The sequence below is a fragment of the Oncorhynchus mykiss genome, chromosome 18 (genome assembly GCF_057628025.1).
Source record: "Oncorhynchus mykiss isolate SJ-2025 chromosome 18, ASM5762802v1, whole genome shotgun sequence".
Classification (NCBI taxonomy): Eukaryota; Metazoa; Chordata; class Actinopteri; order Salmoniformes; family Salmonidae; genus Oncorhynchus; species Oncorhynchus mykiss.
The window spans coordinates 53,082,496-53,097,569 of NC_143039.1; the positions used below are offsets into that span (position 1 = coordinate 53,082,496).

At 43.0% G+C, this 15,074-nt stretch overlaps 1 protein-coding gene across 1 annotated transcript; it reads left to right on the forward strand.

The window, feature by feature from the left end:
- Window positions 1-351: 351 nt before the first annotated feature.
- Window positions 352-4,584, forward strand: LOC149975590 (relaxin-3 receptor 1-like). Its single transcript, XM_090206815.1, has one exon. It carries the CDS (start codon window positions 516-518, stop codon window positions 1,749-1,751), a length of 1,236 nt encoding a protein of 411 aa, XP_090062941.1. The 5' UTR covers window positions 352-515; the 3' UTR covers window positions 1,752-4,584.
- Window positions 4,585-15,074: the final 10,490 nt, after the last annotated feature.

Genomic DNA, 15,074 nt, shown 5'->3' on the forward strand with positions numbered 1-15,074 from the left:
GGTTGTTTTAATTCATAGTTTGTTAATAACCATGTATAGCTTAAATATTGCCCTTCCTTCTTGCCACACGCAGATAATACTGTTGCGCCATCTATAAATATGAGAGTGGTTATATTTCTCAAGCCCCATCCCTCAGCTTTATGGCAAACCCAGTGGTGAGGCTGCCATTTTGTTGTTTTTCAAATACATTTTGAAATTAATCTTATGATGGATATTTTCATAACAATACATCCCTCGAAATGATCAAACAAGTCTGGCTTTGATATGTGACACCCTTTCATTTAATCAAATGAGCAATGTCCCTTTAAGCATGAAAAATAATATGCATATCTCCTTTTCTTGCAGGAAATGGAGGACAATCAATAAATGTACATTAACTTGTCATCGGACCAACCAGGAATGACCTGTCTTTTACCATTGTAAAAGCTTCTTCTTGACAGCTTCTTCTACACAGCCATAATTCAGAATTCTCTCAACTGTTCTTTTGGGTGGGTTTTCTCCAGGCCACATCCAAAATGTCTGAGGCTGACTTCCAGAGACTTGAGATGTTTTTCCAGATCCTGCACAAGGACCCGTCCTGTAACCATTCCCACCTGACCTTCCATAACACCAGCATGGTATACAATCTGGACTTCCCTGGCGATGGCTCCCACTGGCTGCGCGCCATCATCTCCGTGGTGTACTGTGCCGTGGCCACCGGCGGACTGCTGGGCAATCTTCTCGTGCTGTACCTTCTCTGCTCCACCCGGACCATCGTCAAGAGTGCCATCAACTTCTTTGTGTTCAACCTGGCCCTGGCTGACTTGCTACTCTCCCTGGCGCTGCCGTTCTGGGCAGTAGACATCACCCTGGACTACAACTGGCCTTTTGGTTTGGCCATGTGCAAGGCCGTGTCCCTCCTGACGGGCCTCAACGTCTACGCCAGTTGCTTCTTCCTGATGGCCATGAGCTTGACCCGCTACTGTTCAGTGGCTACTGCACTCAAGCCCGCTGCACCACTCGGTCACAAGCTTTGTGATTCCCGGGTAACTACCGCACTTATATGGGCCGGGGCACTGGTGGCTGCTGCACCGCGTGCCGTGTTCGCCGATCTCAACAGAGTGGGCATGGCCAATGACACTGCATGTCTGCTCCGCTTCCCTAAAGGTACGAATTGGCTGGCTGTCAACCAACTCCTGAGGCTTCTGTTTGGCTTCCTGTTGCCCTACTTCATCATGATCCTCTCCTACCTGCTCCTGCTGCGCTTCCTCTGCCGGCACAAGCTGAACGGTGTCAACCCACAGCGACAGGCTCATGTCTCCAAGTCTGTGGCAGTTGTGGTGCTCTCCTTCTGCACCTGCTGGTTCCCGTATAACGTGCTAACTCTCTGGAGTGCGCTGATCCAACTGGATCTAACAGAAATCAGTCCCTCCTACTACTTTGTCCAGACCTACCTCTTCCCCTTGGCCAACTGTCTGGCCTTCACCAGTTGCTGCCTCAACCCTGTCATCTACTGCCTCATTCGCAGGGAGTACCGCAAGGCCCTGCGCACCCTGGTCTTGAAGTCAAGTCTCGCAATCGCTTCCAAAGCCTGCCTCTCGGCAGTCAACTCCAATGAGGGCCAGAACCGCGATGGACAGCTGGGCATCCCGCTCAACAATATTGAAAGCCACACGGCCCAGTCTTACACCAAGAGGTCAGCACTGCCCTCTACCACTCTATCGCTGGGTCCCAGTCCCAAGGGCCTCTGTCCGCTCAATGACCTCACCTGAGGAGGATATCGCTGAACCTCAGACATAGATTAATTAAAGCTTCAATTCAATTGTGTTGGTGTTTTCGCATGGGTATGACAAAGCTTTTTTTCCTTTACCAAAAACAAAGTTGTATCTATATTATGAGACAAATGCCTTGTTGCCTTTTGCATGAACACGACAAGGGTGTGAATTTTTGTGAACATCATCAGGACATTCCTTCTTATTGGCATTCAAATTATGCATTGTGTTGTTTTCTATAGTTTGTGGGATCATTTCTTAAATTAAACTTAATTATTGCAAGGGAAAGCAAATCAAATTTCAAATCAAATTAGGAAACAAGTTAACAACATGTTATTGCATCTTATTTTGAGATGGAGTGTAAAATTAATTATTGAGACAAAATCTTTAGGTATTCAGCCCCCAATAAACTGAAACAACACTATATATATATAAAAGTATGTGGACACCCCTTCAAATTAGTGGACACCTGTTACGGTGTGGCTGATAAAAATCGAGCACCCAGCCATGCAATCTCCATAGACAAACATTGGCTGTGGGATGGCCTTACTGAAGAGCTCAGTGACTTTTAACGTGGCACTGTCATAGGATGCCACCTTTCCAACAAGTCAGATCGTCAAATTTCTGCCCTGCTAGAGCTGCCCCGGTCAACTGTAAGTGATATTATTGTGAAGTGCAAACGTCTAGGAGCAACACCGGCTCAGCCGCAAAGTGCTTGGCCACACAAGCTCACAGAATGGGACAGCCGAGTGCTGAGGTGCCTAGCGTGTACAAATTGTCTAACCTCGGTTGCAACACTCACTACAGAGTTCCAAACTGCCTCTGGAAGCAACATCAGTACAATAACTGTTCGCCATGAGCTTCATGAAATGGGTTTCCATGGCCGAGCAGCCGCACCAAAGCCTAAGATCACGCAATGCCAAGCGTCCGCACCATTCGACTCTGGAGCAGTGGAAATGCTTTCACTAGCTATGGATCAACCTTGACCATCTGGCAATCCGACCGATGAATCTGGGTTTGGTGGATGCCAGGAGAACGCTACCTGACCGAATGCTTAGTGCCAACTGTAAAGTTTGGTGGAGGAGGAATAATAGTCTCTGGCTGTTTTTCATGGTTCGGGCTAGGCCCCTTACTTCCAGTGAAGGGAAATCTTAACACTACAGCATACACTGATAACTTTGTGGCACCAGTTCGGGGGAAGGCCCTTTCCTGTTCCATTATGAAAAAGCCCCTGTGCACAAAGCGAGGTCCATACAGAAGTGGTTTGTTGAAATTGATGTGGAAGAACTTGACTGGCTTGCCCTGACCTCAAACCCATCGAGGATCTTTGGGATGAATTGGAACACTGACTATGAGCCGGGCCTAATCGCCCAACATCAGTGCTCGACCTCACTAATACTCTTGTGACTGAATGGAAACAAGTCCCCTCAGCAATGTTTCAACATCTTGTGGAAAGCCTTCCTAGAAGAGTGGAGGCTTTTATAGCAGCAAAGTGGGCACCAACTTCATATTAATTCCCATGATTTTGGAATGAGATGTTCGATGAGCAGGTGTCCTCATACAATTTTTTGTATGATATTTATTGCAAATGACCCATGTCTCTCAGCCCAAGAGGTGCAAGCTATTTGTCCTGTTAGAGGAGCATGGTCAGGCACTCGAGGGGTTGGCAGTTAAAACCCAGTGTGGGCCACTTCCTTTAATGCTGTATATTGATATTGTTGGGGCACCATTTTTTATTGCATTTTTAAGACTTCTTTGCTAGATCTATATGACTGGCATTTTGAGTCAACAGTTGATTGCTCCTTAGGAATAAGCAAATACTTTTTGGGGTTTAAAAAGATGGGAAAAAGGCCATAGACTACATTTACAAGAAAAGTGGGACAAGAAACACAATGTTGAAGTCAAAACCCCTGCCAACTAATTTTAACACTTATATTTTGTTTTGGAGAAATTATTTACCTTCTGTAAGTTTAAGAAACATTGCCTTGTAATTCCTTTACCAAAATCCCACATCTCTCTAAGATATTTTCTAATTTCTCTCCCTCATGAGGAGGGAGGATAATGAAAGTTCACAGAGGTAACAAGTAAAGGTAGACCTACCAATTTGTTATACTGTTTTTACTGATATCAAGTTTGTTTATGAATTATTAAGTGATTCAAATTCGTAGTTCAGTCACCAAATCAATAACAGAATTACAGAAAAATCAGTAATGGAATTACTGCAATTGAATTGCCTACAATGGGCATAGTATAGTAATCACAAACCACAGTTGGGTCACCTGCTACTGTCCACCCTTCCACTGGCATAATTTTATGTTCAGCTCATAACTGTTTTTTCTCTTTCTGTTGTCTGATGGTCAATGCAAGACTGTGAAAACAGTCTGGGCAACCCCTCCCTCTCCCTCTCTATCTCTCTTCCACTCTCTCTTTCTCTTCTATCACTTTCTACACTTAATGTCACCTCCCTGTCATGCCCTGATCTGTTTCAACTGTTCCTGTGATTGTCTCCACCCCCTCCAGGTGTCGCTTATTTTCCATAGTGTATTTATCCCTGTGGTTCCTGTCTCTGTGCCAGTTCATCTGGTACGTTTAGTCAAGTCAACCAGTGTGTTTTTCCCGTACTCCTTTTCTATTCTCTTTTTATAGTCCTCACGGTTCTGACCCCTGCTTGACTCTGGACTACTTTCTTGCCTGCCTGTTCATCCTGCCTGCCCTGACCTTGATTCTGCCTGCCCTTCGGTACCTATTGGACTCTGATCTGGTTTTGACCTTCTTGCCTGTCCACGACCATTCTCTTGCCTACCCCTTCGGATTAATAAACATTGTAAGACTCCAACCATCTGCCTCCTGTGTCTGCATCTGGGTCTCGCCTTGTGCTTTGATACTCTCAGCTCTTATTGACACCTACCATGACACCTACCACCTATCCTCTTTCCACTTACTGTAAGAAGCATCCTCACCCAATGAGCACCGACCGACACCGGATGTCCATGGATGTTGAAAGCGAGTTGAAATTTGATCAGTCCGCCCTGGCCGGACCAAATCTTAACCAATCATAGGCATCTATGTTTCACAAGTTTGGACATCACAGTGCAGTACAGTAGAGCATAGTAGAGCCCAGTACAGTAAATACAATTAGAGTAGAATAGAGTTTACTGCAGTACAGTACAGCACACCAGAGTAGAGTACAGTATAATGTACTGTATTGTACTGTACTCTACTATGCTCTACTGTGCTGTACTGTGATGCCCAAATTTATTTGTGAAACAGACTTCTTTGATTGTTTCCAATTTGGTCTGGTCCGGACAAACCAAATGTGGTCTTGTTTGGGGGCGGAGCTCATTACAATAATAGCCAGTGTGTAGAACAATACCCATATATGCAAAATAAGAATATGCATATTTCTACCTTTGTATACCTATTCAGGATACATCATCATGAAGATAATGATATTCATCTCCATAATTATGCATTTACAGTGCCTTGCGAAAGTATTCGGCCCCCTTGAACTTTGCGACCTTTTGCCACATTTCAGACTTCAAACATAAAGATATAAAACTGTATTTTTTTGTGAAGAATCAACAACAAGTGGGACACAATCATGAAGTGGAACGACATTTATTGGATATTTCAAACTTTTTTAACAAATCAAAAACTGAAAAATTGGGCGTGCAAAATTATTCAGCCCCTTTACTTTCAGTGCAGCAAACTCTCTCCAGAAGTTCAGTGAGGATCTCTGAATGATCCAATGTTGACCTAAATGACTAATGATGATAAATACAATCCACCTGTGTGTAATCAAGTCTCCGTATGAATGCACCTGCACTGTGATAGTCTCAGAGGTCCGTTAAAAGCGCAGAGAGCATCATGAACAACGAGGAACACACCAGGCAGGTCCGAGATACTGTTGTGAAGAAGTTTAAAGCCGGATTTGGATACAAAAAGATTTCCCAAGCTTTAAACATCCCAAGGAGCACTGTGCAAGCGATAATATTGAAATGGAAGGAGTATCAGACCACTGCAAATCTACCAAGACCTGCTGTCCCTCTAACCTTTCAGCTCATACAAGGAGAAGACTGATCAGAGATGCAGCCAAGAGGCCCAAGATCACTCTGGGTGAACTGCAGAGATCTACAGCTGAGGTGGGAGACTCTGTCCATAGGACAACAATCAGTCGTATATTGCACAAATCTGGCCTTTATGGAAGAGTGGCAAGAAGAAAGCCATTTCTTAAAGATATCCATAAAAAGTGTCGTTTAAAGTTTGCCACAAGCCACCTGGGAGACACGCCAAACATGTGGAAGAAGGTGCTCTGGTCAGATGAAACCAAAATGGAACTTTTTGGCAACAATGCAAAACGTTATGTTTGGCGTAAAAGCAACACAGCTCATCAGCCTGAACACACCATCCCCACTGTCAAACATGGTGGTGGCAGCATCATGGTTTGGGCCTACTTTTCTTCAGCAGGGACAGGGAAGATGGTTAAAATTGATGGGAAGATGGATGGAGCCAAATACAGGACCATTCTGGAAGAAAACCTGATGGAGTCTGCAAAAGACCTGAGACTGGGACGGAGATTTGTCTTCCAACAAGACAATTATCCAAAACATAAAGCAAAATCTACAATGGAATGGTTCAAAAATAAACATATCCAGGTGTTAGAATGGCCAAGTCAAAGTCCAGACCTGAATCCAATCGAGAATCTGTGGAAAGAACTGAAAACTGCTGTTCACAAATGCTCTCCATCCAATCTCACTGAGCTCGAGCTGTTTTGCAAGGAGGAATGGGAAAAAAATTCAGTCTCTCGATGTGCAAAACTATTAGAGACATACCCCAAGCGACTTACAGCTGTAATCGCAGCAAAAGGTGGCGCTACAAAGTATTAACTTAAGGGGGCTGAATAATTTTGCACGCCCAATTTTTCAGTTTTTGATTTGTTAAAAAAGTTTGAAATATCCAATAAATGTCGTTCCACTTCATGATTGTGTCCCACTTATTGTTGATTCTTCACAAAAAAAGACAGTTTTATATCTTTATGTTTGAAGCCTGAAATGTGGCAAAAGGTCGCAAAGTTCAAGGGGGCCGAATACTTTCGCAAGGCACTGTATATACTGAACAAAAATATAAATGCAACATGTGGAGATGCATGTGTTGGTCCCATGTTTCATGAGTTGAAATAAGAGATAGATTAGGGCCTAATCCGCATCTTTGAATCTTAATTTGGTGCAGATATTTAACAAAGTTTCTGGAAAACGTGGTCGCATAAGTACATGTAAATGTGTTTTCGTGAAATGTTCTGTGTAAATTGTTCAAAGGAGACCTTCTGCATAGAGTTTTATGGTTTGTTCAACTTTAAAATCAATGGTTTTTGTTTGGCATATATTTTAAAGCGTAAATCCGTTACCGTGGCATTGCCCTCTAGCATTATTTCTAATCATCCTAATGTGTATGTCCTCATCATGGACAAGTGTATTAAAATTATCCTGCATCTGGTGGTCTCCACAAGAGGTAAAACTAAAAAACGGGGACAAACATTGTTGGCAAGAAACTGTTTTAGTGACATATTTCAAATATACTCAAAGATGACTGAGATACAATTTACAGATTAAACTGTTGGGAACCAGTTGTACAACAGAATGTACTCAATGAACCACTTCAGATGAGCTGAATTAACCAGTGGCATGTCTCCAAGTTACAGATGCAATATATCATTATGTTGTACAAATGCCTGTGTTGTCAGTTTGCTATTCCTAATAGAAGAAATGTAACTTATGTTTTGGTTGTGAAGGCTATGCAACCCACCGGGTGCAGACGTCAATTCAACATCTATTCCACGTTGGTTCAATGTAATATCATTGAAATTACGTGGAAACAACATTGATTCAACCAGTGTGTGACCAGTGAGCTTCAAATGATTGTTTTGCTTTAGCAAGTTTAATGTCATTGTATTGGGATATCTTCTCACATTTCAAGTAGTTGTTAATAATTATACAACGGGTGGGTCTTATCCTGAATGCTTATTGGTTAAAACTGCATTCCAGCTGGTGTCTATTCCACAAGTTACCACGCTAAATCTATGACGTTAAAATGCCTATTTACTCTTTTCCACCTGACTGCACAATCCACTGTCTCATCAGCCCAGCCAGCCAATGTATAAACTTTATCCCCACTAAACAAAGCATAGTGGGGATAGCATTTAGACATTATCTCACATTTCTTTTAAACTAACATTTAGTTTTAAACTAAATTGTAATAACCTTGCTGTCTGTCTGTTCCGTCATTTGCAAAATTGTTTCAATATTCAATATCTCCAGCTGTCCCATAGTAATGAATGTGTCGGGATGAGACAGACAGGCAGGCAACTTTTCTCAGCCAGTTGAATTCATGAATATGCATCATTTTTATGGATATATACAAAGAACTATCAATAGAAAACAGGTAAAACAAAATTAACTATAGCTATTTTGCAGTCTTTCCAGCTTCAGTTTTAAATTGTGTTAGTGTTAGCTGTGTTGTTGGCTAGCTGTCGAACAACATTGTCTTGATGAGAGAGCACATATTTCAAGCCAGGTGGAATTGCACATGATTAGTTCATTGTTATGGACGTACCAAATAAATGTCACTAGAAAACAGCTTAAACAAATGCAAATACAGCTACTCTGTTGTTATTCTGGCTGCACTGTTGGACGTGACTGTAAATTAGCCGCAGTTGGCTAGCTAGCAAGCAAGGTATAAGAACATTGCCAGACAGAATGGCAATGGTACATTTAGAACGAATGACTGGGTCGCGTCCGTATATACAGAACAAAAAGACTGAACGAATGTGTCGCGTTTCTGGCAACCAAACCCATAGAATAGACGACCAGCCAGCTTGGCTAGCAACCCTATATATCTGTCGGGACTACATCTTGCGGAAGGATGAAATAGTATGAATAAATTCATCAAATATGTTAATCATTATTTGAATATGATGGTATCCCGTTGAATAAAAGCAATAATGCCCTCAAAGTCGATGTTTGGAGGATATATTGGCACGGTTTGCATGCCCTCGACGAACACCCAGGCGAATATATCCTCCAAATTCCGGCTTCTCGAGCATTATAACTTAAATAAAGCATAATTGATGATGGTTGTCAGTTTTTGGGTGAAACGCTATTGTTACATCTGATAAAGATTGTTACATTTTGCATATTTGTTAATTGAACGTACTGTGTGTGCTTTCTCAAGGTAGTCTTTCATCTGTAAAGATTTTTTCTGTCATTAAACATGATATTCTATTCTTTGGATTGGAACTTTTATTTAAAGTTGGCACTGATTTTACTGATGTGAAACTTAAGGTTTCTGCAAAAAAAAGATTTAGGCAGCCCAAAAATGACATCTTGTCGATATTCACATCATGCCTACAGTTGAAGACAAGTGTCTTCCCAACAAACCAAGGACATTCCCAGGACATAAGATAACATGCCCAGTATGGCAGGCACGGGAAGACCCCCACTTGATTTTCGTTGGCTGATTGCTCAGTCCATCACCATTTCTAGCATAACACTTAAGCATTGTTCATACCGCAGACCTTAAAGCTCAAATCAATCCGTTTTGGAATACTCCCTGTCCTCTGCCGTGCCCTGACAGCACTGATGTTTACCTTTCTGGTTATAACCTTTTTCGGCAAGACAGATCTTCCAAAGGTGGGGGAGTGGCAATCAGTCTGGTGTTTTCTGTAATGACCTTAGTGATCACTGTTTTGAATCACCGAGCTGACAAGGTAAAAATCAGTCGTTCTGCCCCTGAACAAGGCAGTTAACCGACTGTTCCTAGGCCGTCATTGAAAATAAGAATTTGTTCTTAACTGACTTGCCTAGTTAAATGAAGATGAAAACATTTTAATCACTGTTTTACAGCCTGTGTTCGTAATGGCTGCTCAGTGAAAAAAACTTTCCTGACTTGCCATAGACGCTTGCTAAAAAACTTTAATGAGCAAGCCTTCCTTCATGATCTGGCCTCTGTAAATTTCTCTCTGGAATGTACCAGTAGTGAGGAATCCCAGAGTGGACAGCACTTGGACAGATACAGGTATGGCATGAATACAGCATGTCTTCCTTTTCAGATTAGGGGCTAAATCCGTGCAAAAATCTGACAGACCACTTCTTGTGAGACCATAGCGACTTAAAAGCCATGGATCATCATGCGCAAAAAAAAGTAATTCCGGTCTCTGAAAACTCTCTCCCTTCTAAAAGCACGGTTTTCAATGTCTTCCAATAACTCAAGAACAGCCATGGCTACCTTTTCTAATTTGACACATGGCTACCTTTTCTATTTATAGAACATTGCATCCTGTTTTTAATTCAAAACACCTTGCGTGTGGCAATTAATTCCTCACACCTTTAATGGATAATTACTAACAACTTGTTCATAAAGCTAATGTAATGTTCACCACAGGGTGGACGCGTATGGGTCCCAAACGGCAAAACCCCTACATAACCAGCAGGAAAATCACTTACGTCAAGTCTAGACTTTGCGTAGAGATAAGCTGATTTCCAAGTCAAAGTAAGGTTTTATGAATAACTACTTATATGAGGTTTTCTGCGGAAGTCATACTTAAGTTCAAAATTGATCGTAAGTCTGTTTTATAAATTAGACCCTTTCTTCTTTAAGTTTGCTGTCCCTACCATCGCCAAGCCTATCTCTGACTTTTTTAACCTGTCTCTCTTCTCTTGGGAGGTTTCCATTGCTTTTAAGGCAGCCATGGTGCATTCTTTATTTAAAGGGAGAGATAAAGCTGATCCTAACTGTTAAAGGCCCATTTCTATTTTGCCCTGTTTATCAAAAGTGTTGGAAAAACTTGACCAAATCAAATTTATTTATATAGCCCTTCGTACATCAGCTGATATCTCAAACAGCAAGCAATGCAGGTGTAGAAGCACGTAGAAGCATGTAGAAGCAAAACTCCCTAGAAAGGCCAAAACCTAGGAAGAAACCTAGAGAGGAACCAGGCTATGTGGGGTGGCCAGTCCTCTTCTGGCTGTGCCGGGTGGAGATTATAACAGAACATGGCCAAGATGTTCAAATGTTCATAAATGACCAGCATGGTCAAATAATAATATTCACAGGCAGAACAGTTGAAACTGGAGCAGCAGCACGGCCAGGTGGACTGGGGACAGCAAGGAGTCATCATGTCAGGTAGTCCTGAGGCATGGTCCTAGGGCTCAGGTTCTCCGAGAGAGAGAAAGAAAGAGAGAAAGAGAGAATTAGAGAGAGCATACTTAAATTCACACAGGACACCGGATAGGACAGGAGAAGTACTCCAGATATAACAACTGACCCTAGACCCCGACACATACTGCTGCAGCATAAATACTGGAGGCTGAGACATGAGGTGTCAGGAGACACTGTGGCCCCATCCGATGACACCCCCGGACAGGGCCAAACAGGAAGGATATAACCCCACCCACTTTGCCAAAGCACAGCCCCCACACCACTAGAGGGATATCTTCAACCACCAACTTACCATCCTGAGACAAGGCCGAGTATAGCCCACAAAGATCTCCGCCACGGCACAACCCAAGGTGGGGCGCCAACACAAGGGGGGCCGCCAACCCACAATAAATGATGCCACCATTGCCCTTGATTTTAAGCTATGTTGTGCAGCTATTGTTATTGTCTTGGCCAAAGCTTTTGATACGGTAGACCATTCCATTATTGTGGGCCGTCTAAGGAGTATTAGTGTCTCTGAGGGGTCTTTGGCTTGGTTTGCTAACTACCTTTCTCAAAGAGTGCAGTGTATAAAGTCAGAAAATATGCTGTCTCAGCCACTGCCTGTCACCAAGGGAGTACCTCAAGGCTCGATCCTAGGCCCCACACTCTTCTCAATTTACATCAACAACATAGCTCAAGCAGTAGGAAGCTCTCTCGTCCATTTATATGCAGAATCATAAAACACGGGACGATATGTTAAAAACGGTCAATTGTGCCAATAGATGGTATGCACTCACATGAGATTTGCCGTGATGTTGACAGAGTGGCATGGGAGGTTTATTTCTTAGACTGGGTTAAGATGTCAATTTTGGGACACATCCTCAGTAGTGTGCCTTCGAATCAGTGGGTGTTTCAGCCTTTAATCACTAAACACCCTCATCAAAGGTGGCAAGCTAAAGGGTGATCAAGCCTTAGCTTGTGTCCCATGCCCAATTAAGATTTCCTACGGGACTATGCAAGGCAGGGGCGTCCTCTTCCCTGGGCCAGCCCTACAGCTGACCGCATACCTCATATGCCCTCCTCAAATTGCAGATTATACCGTCTTATAGTCAGCTGGCCCCTCCCAGGATTTTGTGTTAAACACTCTACAACAAAGCTTTCTTAGTGTCCAATAAGTTCTCTCTGCCCTTAACCTTGTTTTGAACACCTCCAAAACAAAGGTAATGTGGTTTGGTAAGAAGAATGCCTCTGAAGCTCTACCTCTGAGGGTTTAGAGCTTGAGGTAGTCACCTCATACAAGTACTTGGGAGTATGGCTAGATGGTACCCTGTCCTTCTCTCAGCACAAATCAAAGCTTCAGGCTAAGGTTAAATGTAGACTTGGTTTCCTCTACCGTAATCACTCCTCTTTCACCACAGCTGCCAAACTAACCCTGATTCAGATGACCATCCTACCCATGCTAGATTACCGAGGCGTAATTTATAGATTGGCAGGTAAGGGTGCTCTCGAGTGGCTAGATGTACTTTACCATTCGACCATCAGATTTGCCACCAATGCTCCTTATCGGACACATCACTGCACTATATACTCCTCTGCGAATTGGTTATCTCTGTTTACACATCGCAAGAACCACTGGTTGATGCTTATTTATGAAACGATCTTAGGCCTCACTCCCCCCTATCTGAGATACCTACTGCAGCCCTCATCCTCCACATACAACACCTGTTCTGCCAGTCACATTCTGATAATGGTCTCCAAAGCACACATATACCTGGGTCGCTCCTCTTTTCAGTTTGCTGCAGCTAGCGAATGGAACTAGTTGCAAAAAACACTGAAACTGGACAGTTTTATCTCCATCTTTTCATTCTAAGACTCAATCATGGACACTCTTACTGACAGTTGTGGCTGCTTCACGTGATGTCTCTACCTTCTTGCCCTTTGTGCTGTTGTCTGTGCCCAGTAATGTTTGTACCATGTTTTGTGCTGCTACCATGTTGTACTGATGCCAAGTCGTGTTGATACCATGTTGTTGTCATGTTGTAATGCTACCATGCTGTATTGTCATGTGTTGCTGCCATACTATGTTGTTGTTTTAGGTCTCTCGTTATGTTGTGTAATGGTGTCTCTCTTGTTGTGAAGTGTGTTTTGCCCTATATTTTTATTTAATTTAAACATTTTAATCCCAGCCCCCGTCCCCACAGGAGACTTTCTGCCTTCTGGTAGGCTGTCATTTTAAATAATAATTTGTTCTTAAACTGGCTTGCCTAGTTAAATAAAGGTTAAATAAAAAATATGAAATGTTGCGCCTTCTTCACCACACTGTCTGTGTGGGTGGATCATTTCAGATTGTCAGTGTTGTTTACTGTGAGGATCTTGAAGCATTTCACCTTCTCTACTGCGGTCCTGTCGATGTGGATAGGGTTGTGCTTCTTCTGCTGTTTCCTGAAGTCCATGATTAGCTCCTTTGTTTTGTTGACGTATTTTCCTGGCACCACTCCACCAGGGCCCTCACCTCCTCCCAGAAAGCTGTCTCATTATTGCTGGTAGTCAGGTTGAGATTGAGTTGGAGGCTTGCTTGGCCATGCAGTCATGGGTGAACAAGGTGTACAGGAGGGGGCTGAGCACGCACCCTTTTGGGGCCCCTGCTTTGAGGATCAGCAAAGTGTAGGTGTTGTTTCCTACCTTCACCACCTGGGGGTCGGCCCGTCAGGAAGTCTAGGACCCAGTTGCACAGAGTGGTGTTCAGACCCAGGGTCCCCAAGCTTAATGATGAGCTTGGAGGGCACCGTGGTGTTGAAGGCTGAGCTATAGTCAATGAACAGCATTCTTACATAGGTATTCCTCTTGTCCAGATGGGATTGTGCAGTGCGATGGCGATTGCATCGTCTGTGGATCTATTGGGGCGGAATGTAAATTGAAGTGGGTCTCAGTTGTCAAGTAACCGTAGAGTTGATATGATCCTTAACTAGCCTCTCAAAGCACTTTGCCTTCTTGGGTACAGGAACAATGGTGGTCATCTTGAAGCATGTGGGGACAGCATACTGGGATAGGGAGAGATTGAATATGTCCGTAAACACACCAGCCAGATGGTTTGCGCATGGTCTGAGGTCCCGGCTGGGGATGCCTTCTGGGCCGGCAGCCTTGCGAAGGTTAACGCGTGGGGGGGGCCCACAGTCCTTGGTAGCGGGCCGAGTCAGTGGCACTGTATTATCCTCAAAGGGGTCAACAAAGTTGTTTTAGTTTGTCTGGAAGAAAGACGTCGGTGTCCGTGACGTGGCTGGTTTTCTTTTTGTAGTCCGTAATTGCCTGTAGACCCTGCCACATACGTCTTGTGTCTGAGCCGTTGAATTGCGATACATACGGTACATGCTTGATTTTTTGCTCTACAACGCCAACAAGCCTCACAAGACTCATCTGAAGGTAAACCAGTACCAGTTTCAAAAAGGAAAGGAGGTATAGAAGTACTTTAGTGCCTATAAAAAGGGTAAAATATGGGTAACAAAATAATTATATAACTTCCGGAGATTTCTTATACAGTATCTCTCAGATACTCCAAAACATGTTTTTTTTTAAACTATCTGTTTTACCATGTAGGAATATGTTATTCAATGCTTTATCTATGGGCTGATAGCAGTAAGGCCAAATTAAATGTTTGTTTATTTTATTTGTTTAATACCTACAGGGATCTTAAAATTCTAACTCAAATAGCTCAAATATGATCATCCTAAAACAATTCCATATTTTAGCTTAGTAGGAACCCAGCCACGGGCCCTTAGACGCTAGGGTTAATCAACCCAACCCTTAATCTAATTTATTTGTCAATTTCCTGCCAACACGAGACCTGGAAGGGAGAAGGGTGAAACTCAGTGGCATAAAATGGTAATTAGAGCTCTGCTTTGAGCACATACTGTGAGATAAGGCCATTTTATACTTTTCGGGGGCTCGTGGTTCCCACAGAGAACCACTAGCATCCCTGAAAAAAGTGTCTATGTGGAGAATTTTGCCAATTTCTCAATGCGGTCATTTTCTTTTTTCTTTACTGTTAAACTACACTGCATTGCTTTCAGCACGCTACACTAGAAGCAGTCAACTGAAGCAGCAATCAACAGCATATGACACTCAATTAGAAGG